The sequence below is a fragment of the Vigna radiata genome, chromosome 9 (assembly GCF_000741045.1).
Source record: "Vigna radiata var. radiata cultivar VC1973A chromosome 9, Vradiata_ver6, whole genome shotgun sequence".
Taxonomy (NCBI): Eukaryota; Viridiplantae; Streptophyta; class Magnoliopsida; order Fabales; family Fabaceae; genus Vigna; species Vigna radiata.
Genome location: NC_028359.1, coordinates 7,211,998 through 7,233,840, shown reverse-complemented (window position 1 = coordinate 7,233,840; position 21,843 = coordinate 7,211,998). Strand labels below are relative to the sequence as shown.

Here is a 21,843-nt window from a genome sequence, read left to right as displayed (position 1 = left end):
TTTTAATTTATTTAAATGTTTCTGTTATAATTATAAACTTTCTTTTTAATTTTTTTTATAGGATGACGTTATTTGATTTTTTTTAATAAAAGTGTTATAATTGAATTAATTATTTATTTATATAAAATTTGAATTAATTTTATTTATTTTGAATGAAATTATTTTAACTATTTTAAATATTTTGTTTTAATTATTTTATATTTTTTGTTTTAATTATTTAAAATATTCTATTATAATTATAATAAATATTTTGTTAATAAAAAAATTTAGAATAGACATGGTTCGTACTCGAGGAGGTTCATCTTCACATCGCGGAGAGAGTTCCTCACAGGGTGAGAGGTGGAGACCTACTGTTTCTGCTCGCAGAAGACGTGGAGCAGTTGAGTTTGATGTTCATGTTGAGGATGATGCAGTTGAGGATCATGCATTTGTGGAGCATGAAATTGAACAAGAGGAGGATCATGCATTTGTGGAGCATGATATTGAGCAAGAGGAGGATCATGAGGATGTTGCTGAAGGTGGATTTCCTGGAGGTCCATTAGACACTTCAGTATTGACGCATTACATTCACCATGTTGCTTATGCGATATGGCAGGGTCGGGTAAGTGGAAAACTTTAATTTTAATGATTTTTGTTTAATTGAAATAATTTGATATTAAATATTATTGTTTAGGAACGGGATGAGATCAAGTTGATCTCCCATGGAAAGAAATTAAACAAATTGGGGTCCTGCCACGAGAGCATTAGAGACATCGTTAATGGTTCTGGTCTGATGTCTCTGGTGGGCATCTCCTATGACTATGTCGATAGGGGTCTACTATTGGCATTTGTAGAGAGATTTCATTTTGAGACCAGCAGTTTCCATCTCCCCGTGGGTGAGATGACCGTGACTTTAGATGATGTGTCATCGTTGTTGCACCTCCCAGTGTTAGGCCAGTTATGTGATCTGGAGGATGTAGATTTTGAAGAAAGTAGACGTGCCATTGTGGAGCTTTTAGGCGTGGATGGTGGGAGAGCTGGTGTTGAGTTACATGCAGCTCACGGTGTGAAAGTCAGATTGAGTTGGCTTCGAGACATCTACGTTGAGCACTGTGAGCAGCAGCAGTGGGAGTATGCTGCCCGGGCATACTTGTTGCACCTAGTTGGATGCAGTATATTTGCGATAAGACTGGCACATCCATTCGTGTGTCTTATCTTTTGCTCTTTAGAGACGTACATGCATGTGGTCGATATGCCTGGGGCGTTGCTGCACTAGCACATATGTATGAGCAGGTAGGAGATGCCAGCTTGGCTTCAACCAGACAGATGGCGGATTATTTGACTCTATTACAGGTACAAATTATCCTTACAATTTGATTTGGTTGAATACTTTCGTTGTGGATTATGAAATAATTTGTAATTTTCTATTTTGTAGAGTTGGATATATGAGCACTTCCCCACATTGGGAAGAAGGCATCTAGTATCTTCGTACATGGAAGACAGACCGCGTGCTGCGAAGTGGGAGTCACCGAGGCAAAGTTCCACCCTCTTAGAGATCAGGGTACACTTGGATGCGCTGACATATGATTCAGTCATTTGGTACCCTTATGAGTCACATCTTATAAACTAATCCAATACATTATACATTATAAATTTATTAACAATGTAATCAACTTTAAAAAAAAAACAAATTAAATAAACTTAAAGCTATATAACATTATTAAAAATTTTCATAAACATAAAAAATCACATATAAATTATATCTAAAAGATTATTAAAATTAAATATTTAAAATGCATTTTTTATATTAANAAAAATTAATAATTNTAAAAATGTAGTTAACTAGTTTTATTAAATTTTTGTATAAAACAAACCTATTTAAATAATATTAATAAAACAATATGCAAAAACTAATTCAATTTTATGAAACCGCACTGTTTCAGCACAACTAATTCAAATTTATTCAAATTTATGAGATTTCCACATCCGATTTGTATTCAGTATTTTTAAAAAAAATTACTTTTATTAATTTTAATAAATCCTAAAAATTAATTTATATTCATTTTAAATTATATAATTACATTATAAACTGATACAAAATCATATATAATTTTAAAATTAATTAAAAACTGAAAAATAATTAAATAAATATATTATTAATCTTTTACATAAATTAATAAACATTCTCGGGTTTTGATATCCGAAAATACGATTATCGGAAATCCATATCCGACAATTTCATTTTAAGCTTTTTTACACAAAATTAGTTTTATTCATTTTAATATAATCATAAAATTATTTTTTATTAATTACAAATTATAAAATATACTATAAACTAATACATAAAATTATAAAAAAATTGAAAAAGAAGTTTTAAGAAAATTTAAACTAATATAAAAATATATAATGTAAACCTGGAAAATGTTTAAAATCTGAATGTATGTGATATCGGATATCCATATCCGAGAGTTAGGGCATCGGATATCCAAATCCGAGATTGTGTGCATCGGATATCCAAATCTGATGATATGTTAATCGGATATCCATGTCCGATTGGCACATGTTTTCCGATTGGCACATGTTTTCGTTTTATGAAACATTCTAACTGAAATTAAATACCTCTTATCTCTTAATATCAATACAATGAACAACAAGAACATCCAAACAGATTTAAAAAAAAAATATATTAACCATGCTATACCAATGCAAGGAAGATACAAACAAATTTTAAAATAAATACTAACCTCTAACGCTAAAAAATAGCTAATAGAAAGAAGCTGATGTCGCCCCACTGCAAATGAAACAATTCAGCTTACACTCAATAATCCTTGGGAAATATATATATATATAACCAACACTCAAAAAACCTTAAGCGAGTTGCATTTCAAAAATGGAGGGATGTAAGGTTTGTTTATAAAGATGAATCACTATGCTGGAAATAAGAGAGTGTAGGAGTAGGGTGCAGAAGTGGTATGCTGGAAATGAGAGAGTGCAGGAGTGGGGTGCAGGAGTAGGGTGCAGGAGTGGGGTGCAGGAGTGATGTAGGGGTGTAGAGTCAAGGGGTGCAGGGTCAAGGGTTACAGAGTTCAACAAAATGCATGCTTACTGATTGGACAAAATGGAGGTGGTCTTAATGCTGACACAGAAATTTAGACTAATCAAAATATTAAACTCTTAAACTATTAATTAAGTAAGGGTATTTTCGGAAATTGGAGGTGCAGGATGAAATACTTGGAGGTGGAGGATGAAACACCCAAAGAAAATGGGAGAGATTATGAGGGTAAGGGTGCATATAGCAATTCAATGAATAATTTGATTTTTAGGGCTAAATATGTTTTTAGTCCCTTAAGTATCACACGATTTTGGGTTGGGTGTTGTTCCCTCCACCTCCCGAAGTGGGTCTTGCACCTCCTCACTATTTTAATTTATTTTAAAAATATTTTACACCTCTCCACTGTTTTCTTTTATTTCAAACATACCCTACACCTCCCCACTATCATTAACAATATATATTTTTCTCTCTCTACATTAATGGAGCATTTACATAGTTCGCTAATGGAGCATTTATATGACTGAAATTTGAACTTGTGATATATTTTTTTTTAAATAAGTTTGATTCAATCTTATTTTCACTGTTTGAATATTTTTTTTCTTTTCAAATTACTTAATAAATGGTAAAATTTTGTTCTAAATTTCTAGAAAAATGTTTATATATATGTGTGTTTTTTACATTTAATATCTATAATTTTTAACATTATATTATGTTTTAACTCTGACTCAAATAACTTGAATAAAATATTTAATTTATTAGATAAATAATATAAAAATATTATTAAATACTTAAAATATAAAAAAAAAGTTATTTGTTAAAGATATAAAATTTATTTAGTTCTTTCGTCATTATAAAGTTAGTATATAATAATAATAATAATAATATATCATTATTTACTATTAATATTATTATGCTTATTATTTTGTATTTGCATCTAACTTTTAATTTTATAAAATGGAGATAGTAGAAGTATTAATATTGAAGTTTCCTGTGAATTTTATATTTTGTAATATATCACAAATTCAAATCTGAACTATGTAAATGCTCCATTAATGTAGAGAGACAAAGAGAAAGATTGTTAAGGATAGTCGGGAGGTGTAGGGTATTTTTGGAATAAAAAAATAGTGGGGAGGTGTAGAATATTTTTTAAATAAATTAAAATAGTAGGGAGGTGCAGGACCCACTTGGGGAGGTGGAGGGAGCAACATCCTTTTGGGTTTAGTTCCTATTAGAAACTTTGTTGTTTTTAGTCCTTGTAGTTTTGAAACTATTATAAATAGTCCCAAATTTTGGATGACGTTAATTTTTATTTGACGTGGCTAATTGTCAATCCACGTCTGATGTCAAGTATGAATTTATTCTCTGTCATGTTTTCTTTTCTTTTTTTTATTCTAAATTTCCACACAAGTCTCTGGTTTCTTTTATGAGTGTAAGGACGCATATAACAATTCAATGAATAATTTGATTTTTATAGAACAAAAGCAAAAGAATCCCTTTTTCTCCCATTCCTTTTCACTTCTTCTCATTTTTCCTCACTCCATGCCCTCATATAGAACACTAGGAAAGATATCATTTACTAAGTTTCTTCAGCTTACAATGTTTCCTCTTCAATCTTTGTGGGTTGTAGAGAAGTTTTGAGTTGGTGTTTGATGAATTATGGTTTGAATTTTTTTAATTAACCAATAGCTCCTATATATGTTGTTGTAATTTAATATTTTATTGAAATTTTATTTTTCAGAAGTTGAAGGTAAGAAAGTTAGTTTTTTACTTTTAATTTAAAGATTTATCTAGGTCTTGAGATTTTAGACTTATATTTGAAAAAAAAAATCAAAATTCGATGATTTTGTTATTTAATATAAAATAAGGTATTCAATTTTATTTTATTTTAAATAAAGTTAGATTATGAAGTTAGATAGATAAGTGATGATTTGTTGGAATTGATATTGATTTTTGAAAATTATTTTATGTTTCGATTTTGATATATTGTGTTATTGATATAATGAATTTTAATTAAATTGATGAACATTATTATATTATTTTGGTAATTAAAAGTTTTTTTGTTCAGAGAGGGACGAGGTTGAAGACACATAAGTATAATAGATTAGTTTAGAAAATTTTCTTTTGATTAAAAACATTGTTAAATAATATTAGAAATTAATTTAGACTCTCATTCATTAATTAATTATAATTTGTTATTCATGTAAACTATTTTAAATATAAAAATTTATAGTTTATAAAGTTGTATACTGATGAAAACTTTTATCACCCATTTGGGTATTAGTGTGGGGAGAGCCACTTAAATATGTTCCATAACTATTTTAAATTATAAAGTATTGTGTTTGCAGTTTATAAAAATTATATAAAATATTTTTTTAGATTAAATATATTTTTAGTCTTTAATTTTTGTGAAAATTAAAAATAATCTTTTTTAAAATTTTGATTTAATTTAGTTCCAGACTTCATAACGTATAAATTTAGTTATTTTAATTAAATTTTGTTAGATTTATTTGACATTAATACGTTTCATGATAATATATGAGTTGTTTACTTCTTTTGAAATATTCTCGCTTCAATGATAATTAAGAAAAATATTTAAAATATCAAATAAATTTAAAAAAAATTATTAAAAGGATTAGATTGACGCAAAACTAAAAATAAGAAACAAAGTTTTGAAAATAAATTAATTTAATTTTTCACCTAAAGTTAAGATACTAAAAATATTTTAATCTTATTTTTCTCAACAAATGACCGTGAAAATTTAATAAAACATTTCTTCAAAAAATGATATATGAATGTAATATTATAATTCACACTCAAATTTGTTTGTTCCATTGATAATCATTCATTGATTGGTGTTAATATAATTTGAAAAGTGAATAAGGAACTAAAAATAAAAAACTAAGTCCAAAGTTTCGAAAATAAAATAATTCAAATTTTCACCTAAAGTTAAAATACTAAAAATATTTTAATCTTATTTTTTTCAACAAATAACACAGTAAAAATTTAATAAAACATTTCTTCAAAATATATATATGAATGTAATATTATAATTCAGTCTCAAATTTGTTTGTTACACAGTAAATCATTCATTTGTGATTGGTGTTAATATCATTTGGAAGGTGATTACATGTCAATTCCTAGCTTTTGCAAAATTAGTGAGATATGAGAAGATTTAAATATTGAATGGGGTAACATTATAAGACAAGAAACAAAAAAAAGAAAAAGAAAAGAAAAGAACAATAAAAGAAATTCCTCCATAATTCAAGTTTATCCTTAAAGAATTATATTTTTTAAATAAGCATGGTTTTTTTTTTTTTTTTTTTTTTTTTAAAAAAAAAGCACAAAGACTCAATTGAGTGAAGAATAAATATATAAAAAAAATTGAATCATTAACTTAATCATGAGACCAAATTACTTAAGTTTATAATTTAATTTAAAAACAAAACAATTTTTATAATAATTTAGACATAAAAACATATTTAATCTTAAATAGATTAATTGGCAAAAAAAAGTACCTGCGGACGACATGACAAAATTAATCAACAATACTAAGAAAAATTCAATATCTTTTATTATTTTGTTAAGATGTATTTAAGTATCTAAGAAAAAAATTAATGACATTTATATTAATATTAACTGGAAGCAAGCGTTTAGTCCAAGTCATGTAATAATAATTTCTTGGGTAACCGTTTGTTTAACGGCAACCTTTTGAAATAAAGGAGAGAAACGTTTTGAGGAAAGTTGGATCCAGGAAAAATCCATCTCCAATTGGCACTTTTCTGGTTCAGGCATTTTCTGGTACAGTGATTTTCACCATTTTTTCAACTATATTAAGATTTCACACAAGAAGCATCTTGAGTCAAATAGAATCTGTCAAGTGTTGTTTGTCCAAGCTTCAATTTCAAAGATGCCTCGTGGAAAGCTTGAAGTTATTTTGATCAGTGCCAAAGGCCTTGATGACAATGATTTTCTCTGTAAGCTAACTCTAAGTTTAAGCTCAGCTGATAAGAAACTGTTTGTGATAATGATTTCCTCTTCATAGATATTTCATTAATTGTGAAACTGTGGATAAGAAAGTTTCGTTTTTTTGCTTTTAGATGCATCAGAATTCTCTCACTTTATGATGGTTTGGTTTAGATCTTTGTTATTGTAAATCTCTCTTATTTGGAGATTAAATTGCAAAACGGGCATATTCTGGTCTGATCTTGATATGTTCTGTTTGGATCCGGCTTCTCTAAAGTCAACAAATCACTTTAGAGGGTAAAGTAAGTAATTTTAGCTGTTGATGAGAAAATCAATGTTCAGTGTCACATCTATATGTTTGTTTGAATACCAGCAATTGATTTTCTCGTCTAATTTGTTTGGTTCATATAGCTATGTTAATTGAGTCTCTCTTGTATTCAAATTGAACATTGGAATCATATCAGTTGACCTTTTTCTTTGATCTGGTTTTTGGGTGTCAACGAGTCATATTGGTCAAGATATAACACTCTCTAACTGCTTGATTTTGTTCTTCAATGAGCAGCCAGCATAGATCCTTATGTGATTCTCACATACAAGACACAGGAGCACAAGAGCACTGTGCAAGAAGGTGCATCTCTGGCCAACTTAACTCAATATATGCTAATTTATGTACCATTTTATGTTTTGTGGCTTGAATTGATTAGTGTGATAAGTGAATACCAGATTCTGGATCCAAACCTCAATGGAACGAGAGCTTTCTTTTCACTGTTTCTGACAGTACTTCTGAACTGAATCTCAAGATCATGGATAAAGACAACTTTACTAAGGATGATTTTCTTGGCGAGGCAAAGTGAGTTAAATTCTCCTTTAACTTCTACATTTTGCTTACCTTGTCAGTGAAACTTCACTGAAGATAGCACTGAATTCAATAGAGACTAAAGAGTAATAGACCAAACTTTCACCAAACATGTATGTAATGTTGTATGGTGTAAAGGGAAATGTTAGTAGCACTTTTATTAATTGAAGTTTATTGGTCACCACAAAACTTAGTGGACATGTTACTCATGATTTTGTAATGTTTAATGAACTTTAGCCAACAACAGAAAGTTTTGTTAGCATAACTTTGGTCTAAATTCTGCATTTCTGGTGAACTAACAATACTACAAATTTTCTGCCTAGCCACGGTCTTCAATGATTTTTTTTTTTTTGTGTTTTCCAATTCAATATTTTATTTTTTCACTTTCATGGCATGAGTAATTGTCTCTGGTGAAAATGGGAGGATCATTTTCAGTTTTTTCATACTAATGCATTAATTTTTATCTGCATTCTGCAGCATTGATTTAGGTCCACTGTTTGAAGTGGGTAGCCTTCCAGAAACTGTTCACAAGGTTGTGAAGGACGAAGAATATTGTGGAGAGATTAAGGTGGCTCTCACTTTCACTCCTGAGGTAATACTGGAATCTTTTTTCCTATTATTTTTCTTTTCTCTCCATTCAAATAATATATACCATATAGCTAAGAGCTCGACAATCATGAAATGTAAAACATTATAAATTGTTGCAAAGATATTTGTTATTTATTGCAAATTTCATCAGACTTATATATAAATGGTGATTTTTTATTTGATGAGATTGTAACATAATACTTTGAAATCTGGTTGCAGAGAAACGAGGAGCAGGAATACAGTGTAGGGGAAGAGAGCTATGGTGGATGGAAAGAATCAAGTGGGGAATTCTAGAGTGAAAGAAATGTTTACATACTTCTTTCGCCCATAATTACTTTTACAATGAAAAACAAAACATTTTTGGGTCACATTTTGGAAATTTTAATTATTGTGCTTTCTGGTGTGAAAATCCAATAGTGTTTTGCTGTTTGCCATACAAAAATACATTTTGCTTCACATGTTTTCTTTTATGCACTTAATTTATATTAATTGGAATTCTTTTTTATTGAAGTTATTCATAATTATTTAACTAAAATCAACATTATTGGTTACGGTTTTTCTTGTCAATAGGTTGAAAATGTTCCCACTAGACATTGTAAATAAATAAATTAATAATAATTTAAACATTTTCAAATAAAAAAATCCTAAATAACATTTGGTGTCAATTATATAAATTGAATTAAATATATTTTTCTCTTTTAACTTTAAATGAAAAATTAAAATTAATCTTTTTTTTAAATTTTATCAAATTTAGTTCTTTAATTTTAAAAACATATAAATTTAATTATTTTAACCAATTTTTATTAAATTTATATGATATTCTAAATGTGTTTCTTAGTTAACATTAAAAAAAAATATGTTAATTTTAATATTATTATAAAATATATTTGAAATGTGAAATAAATTTAACAAAATTTAATTAAAATAATTAAGTTTACTTATTTTTAAAACTAGAAAACTAAATTAGATTAAAATTTTGAAAAGAAAAATTAAATTAAATTTTTAGTAAAAGTCATGGAATAAAAACATATCTAAAAAATATTACAGACATAAAGAGAATTAAAAAAATTATATTATCTGAAGAAAACAGTAACCTCTCTAGCATTAAGTGAAAAAATAATAGTTTCGAATGAAATTAAAAGTAATTTATCAAATAAATACTCCTAACAATTTAAATAAAATTACTTTTTGGTCAAAAGCTAGACATTACAGTGTTAAATCCAGAACCTGTTAACAAAAATCAAACTAAGAAGAAAATACAAAGAAAAAAACATTTAAAATTATAAATATAAAAAAAAATGTTTTCCTATTTTTTTTAATAAAAAAGTTAAAATCTACATTTAAGTATTCTAATGATTTTCATATAACTTTATAATTTTATAAATTATTTTAAAACTCTGCTTAACTAATTATATACATGGTTATGCAGAAGTTTATGTAAAATACAATTTCTCATGTAAAACCAAATTTAACGCCGTATAAAAGAAAAGACTAAATCATTATTTTAGAAAAAAAAAAGGAAATCAAATCAAAGTTTAAAATAAAAATTGGTTATAATTATTTGTTAATTAATTAAAAGATAAAAATTATATTTAATCTTATTGATTTTAATCCAGCACTGTGCACTTTAATGTAATTATGCAAAATTAAATAAAAGGGTCAGTTTTTGATCAAGTATTTAGGAAGAGATAGCTAAAATTTAGATTTTGTAACCTCCCACGTTTAATGGGCAGTTCAGTTTTTTTTTTTTTTACACGGTGATAATTTCACCTCTTTTTCAGTTTTGAATAAGAGAGAAAGTGCAATTTGTGAATTGTGTTCACAGGCTTCCTCTGACGATGGAGAGAGAAGCAGGAAGCGGCTGCCGGCAGCGGTCCGATAAGGCGGCGGATGCTGTCGGAGTAGAAGAGAAAAGTGAAGAGGACGTTGAGACGGGTAAGAAAAACTACTTCTTTCAGTATACATTCAAATCTGAGTGTTTTGTACATCTGTTTGTGTTATTGGAAAAAAAGGGAAAAGGAACTCTATATAAATAGAGTTCCGAACGGGAGACGGAAAACAGTAAAAACGAACAACCCAACCATCTAAACCAAAAGAAACACTGTCCTAACACGACAGATTCTCAGTAGCCTCCCTTCAAGCTGAACGGTGTATATTAACCAGTCCAAGCTTGGGTACAATATTCTTAAAACTGACGCGATGCGGGAATTTAGTGAAGACGTCGGCTAGCTGTTCGGTGGAACGAACCGGAAGAAATGCAGAAGGTCTTTCTGGATCTTTTTACTAACAACGTGACAGTCAAGTTCAATATGTTTGGTCCGTTCGTGAAAGCTCTAATTATGAACAATATACCCTGCAGATTTGTTGTCACAATATAGGGCTGGAGTTCCTTTTTCTTTAATTCAAAAATCTTGTAGTAGATAATAGAGCCACTGTATAGTGGCTGCAAGTGCCCTGTATCCTGCTTCAGTAGAGGATCTGGAAACAGTTATATGCTTCTTAGATTTCCAAGAAATGAGAGATGTCCCAAGGAAAATGCAAAATCCTGCAGACCTTCTGGTATTGGGACAGGTTGCCCAACCAGAGTCACTAAAAGCTTTTAAATGTATAGGAGAATCAGTAGCGAAAAATAGTCCCTCAGTTGGTGTTGATTTAATATACCTAAGCACATGTTGAACAACCCGATAATGATGATTAGTAGGTGATTGCATAAATTGGCTAAGTAAATTGACTGTAAAACATAGGTCAGGTCTAGTATTGGTAAGATAGAGTAACTTCCCTATCAATTGTCTGTAAGGTCCAGGATCATCAAGATAGTTATCCAATCTGTATGGTGGGCTTGTGTCTCTAAGAAAAGGGGTAGAAGAAGGCTTGCACCCCTCCGTTCCTGTTTCCTTAAGTATGTCTAAAGCATACTTCCTTTGGCATAGGTGTATTCCCTTTTTAGATCTGGCCACTTCCAATCCAAGGAAGTATTTGAGCTCTCCAAGGTTCTTTATGCGAAATTTTTTGTGTAAGAGTTCTTTGATGCAATTGATTTCTTCCATAGAATTACCTGCCAACACAATGTCATCTACATACACAAGCAAAGCGGTAAAACAAGTATCTGTTCTTTTAATGAATAAAGAGTGATCAGATTTGGATTGTTTGTAATTAACAAAAGTCAGATAAGAGGACAATTTTTCAAACCATTGCCTGCTGGCCTGTTTCAAACCATATAGGGATTTAGTTAACTTGCAAACCTGCCCTTCTTTGTGAATGTCCAAACCTGGAGGTGGTTGCATATAAACCTTTTCATTAAGGTCCCCATGTAGAAAAGCATTGTCAAGATCTAACTGGTGTAAGAACCAATTGTTGGAAGCTGCAAGGGCTATTAGAAGTCTGATAGTGGTGAGCTTGCCACTGGAGAAAATGTGTCAAGATAGTCGGGCTTTGTGCCATTCAATGCTACCATCAGCTCTATATTTGGTCTTATATACCCATTTGCAGCCTATGGGGGTTTTTCCTGGAGGCAGCTGTGTTAAAATCCAAGTATCATTGTCTTGTAGGGCTTTAATTTCCCTCTGCATAACTTCTACCCATTCTTTTATGTCCCTGGCTTCACTATAAGTTTGGGGTTCCTTATTACCAGTAACAACCATGATGTATTTTGAGTGTTTCTTTGACAAATTATCACAACATAATAGATTAGAAATCGGATAAGGAGTTTTGAAACCATTTTTCATAGATAAGGATTGATTAACCTGATGAACATAATCTTCTAGATATGCAGGAGTCTTTCTGGCCCTATCTGATCTTCTAGATTTTTATTATATTATAAACCGTTTGAATTATTTTATCAATATAATTACCCTCATTAAATTTTATATCCAAATACATTAATAAGTTCTAAATAATACAAGCATGACATTATGAGAATTTTATGTTTCATTTTGTGAAAGACCACTTCAATAAATTCCACAGATGTAAGAGATAGATTTGATCAAAGTTATGTGTTGTTCATGGTTATAAAAAATTGGTTGAAGAAATTGCTATGTTCTTTGAGATGATAAATTTAGAAGAGAGAATTTGTAAAACATTGAAAAATTATAATAAAATTGCCTTTATTTGCATATCTTATCTTTTAATTTCTTAGCTAGAATTCTAAAATACTGGTAAACATCTGATTCTTATTGTTTGTGTGGTTGATTTTACAATTGCTTGCCACAGAGGAGAAGGTGAAGGTTTTGGTGGTGGGAGGAACGGGGTACTTGGGTCAGCATTTGCTACAAGCCTACGATCATGTCATTCTCATTTCCAATGGAAATGGTTATGCTTTCGATCTCGCTTTCACCCATCACTCCTCTCCTCCTCCCCACCTTCTCGTCAATGCCATTCCTTCCTCCATTTATTTCCAAGTAGATTTGAAAACTGGAGTTGGATTTGAAGCCATTTTCAACACTTTTGGTCAGGTTCTGTTATCACCCTCTTGGCTGAACTTGGTTATGTTAATGTTGTTGTTTTTAATTTCAATTGGGCGAGGAAAGAAACATGATTTTGATTGATGGGTCATTTTGTGAACTTCCTTTTTGGAATAAAGTTTGGGCCTTTTTTTGTATGTTTTTGGCTTGTTGCTTCATTGTTAAACTCTGTATTGCCGTGGTTTGGTGATTTTGGGGAGTCTAAAACTGGATATTGTTTGCTTTGAGTTTCATTCGAGGATGCCCTTTTCTTTCTCTATTAACTCGCTGAACTACTCCATATTTGTTGCTTATTCATAACGATGATTTAGATAGGATAATGTGCATGATGCGGGTTGCTAAGATTTCATACAAGATGTAAAAGACTTATTGCTGTAAGAAGTGAAATATGTTGCTGATTTAGCTGCTAACAGGTGGTTATTAGTGCATCTTTCATGAACAAATCTTCAAGATTGTCATAAAAGGATTTAGATTGCAATTTGGCAACTTGTTTTTGGCCAATGTTTTCTCTCAGCTTGATGAATACTCATTAATCATTCGTCTTGTCATACACTGGTATGAGTATGACCATGTACCTGCGTGTTTCATTTAATGGTTTTTTTAAATATTTATAAGTTCAACAGATGCCAATGTCCATCAAAATTTTGAGTCTTTCATCCATTCGTGTATCTTATGGGTATAGCCTTATACAAATAGAAAATTAATGGAAGAAAACATGAGGTAAAGGATCACATGTTAGCATTTCATAGTGAAGAAAACAATACTGTGATCTGTTTCATTATTGACAGTTCTGTTTGTTTATTAATGGCAGCCTGATGTGGTTGTTAACTGTGCTGCCATCTCAGTTCCTCGTGCATGTGAAATTGATCCTGCTACTGCACATGCTATTAACGTGCCATCATCTCTTGTAAAATGGTTGCAAAGCTTTGAAAAGAGAACTACTCTTCTCATTCATCTTTCCACAGATCAAGGTAACCCAATCGTACAATATATATGAAGGTAAATGAATGGGCACTATGAAAAAGGAAAATATTTTCATAACCTTCTTGAACCCGTACTCACTTCTTCCTTCTTAATCTTTCCCTCTTTTTAATGTTTGTCATTCTTAAGTAAATTCTAACATTATCATCGTTTAAATTTTAGAACATTTTGTTTATAGCACTACCAAGGGATGAGTCATGTTTGGGGTAAAAAAAAGTCTCCATATATCGTGTTTACTGTCCATGTCCATATCCATATACACTTTCTTTTAGTATAATTGTAATTTTTGTTTCTTCTCATCAGTTTATGAAGGGGAGAAGTCCTTTTACAAGGAGGAAGACATTGCTGTGCCAGTAAATGTTTATGGAAAAACGAAAGTGGCAGCAGAGCAGTTCATTTCAGAAAATTGTCCAAACTTTGCAATTTTGAGAAGCAGTATCATCTATGGGCCACAAACAATCTCTCCAGTTCCCAAATCTCTCCCTATTCAGGTGCTTGTGTAATGTATGTAATTTGTATCATAGACTTCAATGGAAAATCAATGCTTAAGCATTTAGGTCGATCAAACTCTAGAGGTGAATATTTTGTGAATTTTGCTTCTTATCGCATGATGTACATGATATTTCTTTCTTAAAAGATGCTGGTAGTGCTATGCTAACCTTTTTTAATCTGTAGTGTTAAAAAAAAAAAAAAAATCCATCATTCTTGATTTCTTGTGTCGTTCCTTTTAGTGCCTGTTTCCCTTCTTTGAATGTGAAAACCTCACAATACTTCGGATTGTAATTCTTTTTTTTGCTTTGACTTTGTTACAAAGGTTATAATTTTCCTTTGTCACTTGTTAGGTTCTTTTTCTATTCTCTTAGAGTCCACTTAAATACAGGAGTTCATTAATGGGAAATATGTCTATGGGGAGTTTGGTTGTTGTTTTATTCATTCATACCATGTTAAGTGTTGAAAGTCACATTAACTAGTGATAAAATCAATTTAAAATTTATAAATAGATGCAAATTTCACCTTACAAACCGGTTTTGTAGAGTTAAATTAGATTTAAAATCCACTTCTTAATATTAAGAAACCACCCACAGAGACCGTCAAGGTGAATTGAAAGCCTAATGTAATAGATTCTATGATAAGCAATTAGTGGGAATTGAGTAGGCTTGCGATATTCCTAGAGAGAGTCAATCAAGGGAATTAGGTGGTGGAAGTTTACCTGTATAGTTGTAAGACTATGCAAAAGGGGTATAAGGAGAAGAGTGAGCAGGTAAGAATTAGATATTAAGGAACAATGAGGGGAGTGCAGGGTCTGTAGATACCCTGTGCTATCTTTTGTTTATTAAGTCCGTCCACTTGTAGCAGTATTTTCAGAATAATATTACAGTACAGTACATTTATCCTCATCTATGTGTGTTCTGTTCTCATTACTAAAATACTATCTGATTGTTTCAGTGGATTGATGGTGCCCTTGCTAAAGGAGAAGAAGTTCAGTTCTTTCATGATGAGTTCCGCTGCCCAATTTATGTTAAGGATCTTGTAGATATCATACTAGCTTTAACAAGTCAATGGATTTCAGGTATAGGACTTTTACTACACATGCTCATGTATAAGTTAGATAGTGGTAAGCTGCAAAAAGAATTCTATATATTAATGAGGCTAATTTTCATAGACTCGTTTTAAGGTTGCAAAATAAGATTAGAAAAATCTATGGAATTGTTTCTATACCAAAACTGAATATAAAAATTGTCCCCTCTTGTTCATTAATTATAATTTCATTTGGCTGTTCCACACCTTTTCATTGTAATGCCCATATTATACTTTCTTGTATAACTTTAAGCTGCAGTATCCCAAATTTGCCATTATGAATTCAACTTTTTGATTCTTGTAACAGAGGGCAAGGAAATGCAATTGTTACTTAATGTTGGTGGAGCTGATCGGGTTTCCCGTGTTCAAATGGCTGAGGCCGTTGCACAAGTTAGAGGGTATGATACCTCATTAATCAAACCAGTGTCTGCCTCTTCGGTACGTGTTGTGACATTCAATTAAGTAACTGTCTTTCTTTGTTTTATCACCTTTTTTATGGCCATTTCTTAGCCTGATATAATTTATCTTCTTTCCCAGATTGTGTTTTTGATAGGGGAATAAAAGTGTATGTAGTTCCCTGCAGAAAAGAACCTAACAGTTTTATTGGCATGTCCTTTTGTCTTTTGTTTCAGGTTGATCGAGGTGTGAAGTCCCCAGCTGACATATCTATGGATATCTCTAGATTGGTTCAAACCCTAAAAATCCATCCTGTTTCATTTAAAGATGGCGTGAGATCAACATTTGCAACCGAAGCTAGGCAATGAGGCAACAAAGATATCAAACAAGGCTTCCTTGTTAGCATTTGAGTCTTCTTTTTCTTAGCATTAAGACTGAAACGTGTTCTCAATAGCTCTTCCTATATTTGGATTGTTGTAAAATAAATATAAGTAGAAATCTCAAAAAGCCCAAGTTGCAACCCAAGTCACAAAAACAATCACCAATTGTCATTCATCCCTTTCCTTAGACTCCAACAAGTTGGTTTTGACTTTCCATCCCTGTCATTCTCCCAATCATTTTCAAGATACACATTTACACTCGTGTTAGTATTATTAAAAGTCAGTGTAATAACATACTGAACGTTTTTATGCAAGTATGGGAAAAATACTCGTGTCATTACTATAGGAATTGCCTTCTGATTGCAAGTTCTGTGCTTGTATCAGTTATGCCACTTTCTATTGCAAATGAAGGTGAAAGAAAGAAAATGTTGTGATGTTCAAGTTTTGAAATGGAAAAACAAACACTTACATGAAAGCACCGTGTTAATCCATTCGGCTTGAAAATTTTATGACTGGTTTAATTTATGCTAATCTTAAATAGTGGTAAAGCATACGTTTGGACTAGGTACACAGAAGTTGGCTCAATGGTTAAACACACGAGTTTGGCCTACTATATAAATTGTGGTCAGAATTAAACGGTAGGAACCCACTTCTTCTGATGGTTATTGTTCATTAAAAACAAAATAGATAGGGCTATCCAATAACCTTTGTGGTCAGCATTATTCCAGGATTGTGTTTTTTCTAAACACCAACCAGTCCCTCTTCTCTCACTAATGCTGCAGGTGACAACTTTACAAAACAGTTAACGATGTCTTCTTTTATTGCTCTTCATGGCCTGCATGGCTCTCTTCTTAAATCACAGTTCCTAGGCCAAGAAAACCTCACTCATCTTTACCCTCGCAGAAAGGCTTCCAACATTCACACCAAACCAGTAACAACACAACCGTGTGCTAAACTTGACCTGCTGCAAAGCTTGGGAGGAAGAGGACTGTGCAATGGAGAAGAAGGCCTTAAGCAAGAGCTGAATAAGCAAGTCGGCGCTGATGAGAAGACACAATCATCAACAGCAAGTGAGAAGGAACAAGAGGAGAACTTAGCAACACAGTCCTTGGCAAGTGTTGCTGTGGAAGATGGTTTTGAGAAGGAACTGATGGGGTTGACTGGGGGATTTCCAGGGGGTGAGAAGGGGTTGAAAAAGTTCATTCAGGAAAACCCTCCTCCAAAACCAGTTCAAAGGAGCAAAAGTCTGAAAGTGGCACTGTCAGAGAAGCCAAAACCACCAGAACTGCCTCTGTTGTTGCCAGGAATGATTGCCATTGTGAAGAACCCAAATAACCCTTTTTACATGTACTGTGGGATTGTACAAAGAATCACAGATGGGAAAGCAGGAGTTCTCTTTGAAGGAGGGAACTGGGACAAGTTGATCACTTTCAGATTGGAAGAACTTGAGCGCAGAGAAAAAGGCCCTCCAATGAAGAACCCTAAGTCTGCTGTGCTTGAACCGTTTCTAGGAAAGAAATCATAGTTCAGCACTTTGTTTCAACTTGCCAATGATGTTCCCTTTTGTGTCACATATGTATGTATCTGCCTTTCTGACAAATCTAGCACAGCTGAGTATTGAAACTACTGCTTACTGCTTAGATGTTCTTTCTTTGTTGAAATTCTAAGAAGAAAAGAACCTCCTTATGCTGAACATGTATATTTGTGTAAACTCATGTAAAAGAAAAAAAAAGGTTGTATAATTTAGTGAGTTTTAGTGTTTTCTGTTTGCCGAATGATCTTTGGCTTATCCTTCTCAAGAATCAGCTGTAGAACTGCTATCTCCAGAAAAAAAAGATTAATCATGACTTTCAAAATGAAACTATATTATGCATAGATATTGTTTTTATTGATTGCATTATGTTTTCAATAGTGTTCCATTCCAACTTCAATATTATTCCAATGAAAATTGTTTATTCTTTTTTGTGGGTTGTGTTTTTCGGGAAAAGATGTGATAGGACTCATAGAAGCACCACATTCAAAAGATTTCTTTGCTTTATTCCATTTGATTTTTATGATTGTTTTACCATACGTAAATTTAATGTAAGTTGAAAATTATCCACAGGTTAGAAACTATAAATGAAATAGAATCAAAAAATAATTGGCTAAAGCTTGCAAAGTTATATTTTTTTTTTCATTTCTTTAAATGAATTAGCATATTTTAAGGTTTAATATATATTTATTAATCTCCTCTAAATATTTTGATTTTCTCGTTTTTTTTAGATGTATGATAATTTTTTAAATTCTTTTTCGATCAGTTATTCTAATATTTTTTATTTGTTTGGTACCTTATGCAGGTGTTTGATGTGATAAAACTTCACTGTTTATAAGTAACTATGATACTAATTTTGAAATTAGTATTTTTTTTTTCAAAATCAATTTCAATTAAAAAAAATTTAAAATTATTTTATATTTTCTAATGCTATATTTTGTTAGAATGAAAATATTCATAAAGTGTGTAATTAATTAATAATTAAAAAAATTGTAATATTTGGTGCTTTTTTTGTGTTAAAAGAAAATGTTTGATATACATTTTTTATTCTTTAATGTAAGAGCATGGGGTAAAATAGTATATTTATTGAGAGTTTAGGGTTCAAATGTCAGTAGAAATAATAATTGATTTTGATTTTTTAAAATTCAGTCTAAAAATAATCTAAATCCACCTAACTAAATTGAAATTACATTTAACTTTATATTTTTTAAAATCAATTTGGATTTTTACAATCCCAACTCCAAATAATTGAATTAAACTTTTGAAAATAAAATAGTTTGAAAGTTTATAAATATCAATTTTAAATCTAAAATAATATATATTTTCTAAGAATATCTTATAAAATGAAAACTAGTTTCAATTTTTCATAATTCATAAAATATGAAATTAGCTAACAATCTAAAAAATAAATTATTTTTCATACACATGCTAATAAGAGTTATGAATATATTGATTATAAAGTTAGTCTTGAAATATAATAATAAAAATATATGTCAATAAAAATTTTATAAACAAATGTTATATCATATTATGTTTTTTAAATACCAATGGGTAAATTTTTCATTTTGAAAAAGTTGTCACGCATTTGTTAAGAGTTGAAAAAATATAAAAATAAAATATTTTCATCACTAATAATATTTACTTTAAAATAGATGAATAATATTTATTTAAAAATCTTAAGGCTTTTTAGTTTATATATATATATATATATATATATATATATATATATATATATATATATATATATATATATATATATATATATATATATNGGTTTGCTAACTTGCGTACGCCTGTTTTTTAGTTGGTATATTTTAGGAATTTGTACCGGGTTTCAGTAGACAAAAATACCCCTGTATATCATGAATTCTAAGTTTTAAGGTTAAAGGTATTTTAATAATTTTCATTCTCAAAATTAAAGAAAAAACAAAAAAAAAATCAAACCCTTACCCATCTCTCTCATTCCTCTCAATCATTTCTCTCTCATCTCTTTCACTCCAACCTTTTCTCTGTCATCCCTACTCTAGCTCCAATTGAAAAAAATCAGAAACACTTCTTATTTTAATAATTTTCATTCTCAAAACTAAGAACAGAAAACCCCAAACCTTTATTCACCTCCTTCATTCCTCTCAACCCTTTCTCCTTCATCTCTCTCACTCAAACATTTTCTCTGTCATCTCTGCACTAGCTCCAACTAAAAAAAGATTCATTATTAAACGATCTACTTTTGTAAAGAATTGAGTCATATTCACCTTTCAAAAAAAGTTCATTCAAAATCTCTTTAATTTCATTATCTTCACTATATATATTACAGCCAACGGGCACAACTTGCACTGAGACTTATGAGCATCCTTCCTTTACATTCCTTCACATTCTGAGACTACTACGAAATATTGTTCTGTGGCTATTTAATTTTTTTGGTAGNAATTCATTAACTTGTTTTTCTTTACTAAAGAAAAAAACAAATCAAAATACAATAAAATTCTCAATTATAAAATCAAACAATAAAAATTCTAAATCTTGAAATTTTATTTATAATTATATAAAGAAAAAATTAGGTGCTTTAATTTTTTTATTTATGTAAGTATTTTTTTTCTCTAACCATTTTATTTAATAATGAGTGTTTTTTTAATTAGAGTTAGTGTAGAGATGACAGAGGAAATGTGTTGAGTGAGAGAGATGAAGGAGAAAGGATTGAGAGAAATGAAGGAGGTGAATAAAGGTTTAGGGTTTTTTTTTTTTTTTAATTTTGAGAATGAAAATTATTAAAATAAGACAAGTGTTTTTGATTTTTTTCAAAATTAGGACTAGAGTAGGGATGACAGAGAAAATGTTGGAGTGAAAGATATGAAAGAGAAAGGTTGAGAGGAATGAGAGGTGGACAAGGGATTGGGGGTTTCTTTTTTTATTTTTTTAATTTTGAGAATNAAAATTATTAAAATACCCTTAACCTTAAAACTTAGAATTCATGATATAAGAGTATTTTTGTCTACTGAAACCCGGTACACATTGCTAAAATGTACCAACTGAAAAACAGGCGTACGCAAGTTAGTAAACCCCATATATATATATATATACCATTTATTAACCTCTAGTAGGATAGAAATTAAGCAAAAATATCAATTTTTCCTTAATTTAATATAGGGATCAACTATCTGAAATGTGGAGAACAATGGGAGAATGCAATATAATTCTCTAAACTAAACTAAAATGCCAATGAAATGATGAATGAACTATGGCTAAAGTTAAACCAAGACATGGACAGCTTGCATGGTTTTACAATTCTAAATGCAATAGTTTAATCTTCTAAAATAAGTTTTAATGCTTGGAAATTATATATAAATGCATGGAATGTGTCAACAAATGATATTTTAAACCTATTCTATACTTTAAAACCAGCTAAATTGATTTAAAGATGTGAAAACAAAAACTGTTTATTAAAATGCCTAAGAGAAAATAGTATGCATGCTAGATGTTGGAAAAGATGCATATTTGTGATTTTTACATATTTGAATACCAGAACAAATCTAGATACCTAAAACCACTCATGATATGCATGTAGAACTAATAAAACACTCAAAATACTAAAAATCACTCTTCAAACCAGATTTAACAAAACTTATCAACGAGTGAAAGTTCATCAGCTTTTCAACAGAAGTGCAATTTTGGTTTGATATGCAAGAATGATTTATATCCAATGCAGATGTCTAGAATTTGAATCAATAGAAATATGCGTGAGAAGTATGTAGAGATAATGAACAACATGAAATGCATGAATTCACACTTTTAAACCAGATTTGGCAGCTCCTAAAACGGTTCGGCATGGCGGCAGACTTTGACAGCAATGGCGGCAGACTTTGACAGCAAGGTTATTATGCCATCTTTTTATGTAGAATTGATTATATGCTATGCTATGAATGTGAACATGATAAGAATACGCAAACAAGTGTAAACCAATGCTAATTGAACATTAAAACTGAGAGTTTACAGAAAGAACAAGTACAAACCAAAATTAATTAGCAACTAGAAAAACTAAGTGGTAGGAACTGGAAACAGAGAATTAAAACTGAAATGAAATT

The 21,843-nt window shown here is 30.4% G+C and overlaps 3 protein-coding genes across 4 annotated transcripts; all 3 read left to right on the top strand.

Annotated features, from left to right (window-relative positions):
* The first annotated feature begins 6,739 nt into the window (after nucleotides 1-6,739).
* On the top strand, nucleotides 6,740-8,894 carry LOC106773710 (C2 domain-containing protein At1g63220). The gene is made up of 5 exons (XM_014660452.2): nucleotides 6,740-7,005; nucleotides 7,557-7,622; nucleotides 7,718-7,844; nucleotides 8,328-8,442; nucleotides 8,658-8,894. The coding sequence occupies exons 1-5, from the start codon at nucleotides 6,939-6,941 to the stop codon at nucleotides 8,730-8,732; spliced, it is 450 nt and encodes a 149-aa protein (XP_014515938.1). The 5' UTR covers nucleotides 6,740-6,938; the 3' UTR covers nucleotides 8,733-8,894.
* A 1,298-nt stretch (nucleotides 8,895-10,192) lies between these two features.
* On the top strand, nucleotides 10,193-16,576 carry LOC106774087 (methionine adenosyltransferase 2 subunit beta). 2 transcript variants are annotated; one of them, XM_014660920.2, is made up of 7 exons: nucleotides 10,202-10,373; nucleotides 12,648-12,889; nucleotides 13,710-13,869; nucleotides 14,183-14,370; nucleotides 15,326-15,449; nucleotides 15,765-15,895; nucleotides 16,090-16,576. In XM_014660920.2, exons 1-7 carry the CDS (start codon nucleotides 10,277-10,279, stop codon nucleotides 16,219-16,221), a joined length of 1,074 nt encoding a protein of 357 aa, XP_014516406.1. In that variant the 5' UTR covers nucleotides 10,202-10,276; the 3' UTR covers nucleotides 16,222-16,576. The 2 variants fall into 2 exon arrangements, with proteins under 2 accessions (XP_022642199.1, XP_014516406.1); XM_022786478.1 differs by lacking the exons at nucleotides 15,765-15,895; nucleotides 16,090-16,576 and having other exon boundaries at nucleotides 10,193-10,373; nucleotides 14,183-14,383.
* A 269-nt stretch (nucleotides 16,577-16,845) lies between these two features.
* LOC106774086 (NAD(P)H-quinone oxidoreductase subunit S, chloroplastic) lies at nucleotides 16,846-18,011 on the top strand. Its single transcript, XM_014660919.2, has one exon. The coding sequence runs from the start codon at nucleotides 17,042-17,044 to the stop codon at nucleotides 17,756-17,758; it is 717 nt and encodes a 238-aa protein (XP_014516405.1). The 5' UTR covers nucleotides 16,846-17,041; the 3' UTR covers nucleotides 17,759-18,011.
* Nucleotides 18,012-21,843: the final 3,832 nt, after the last annotated feature.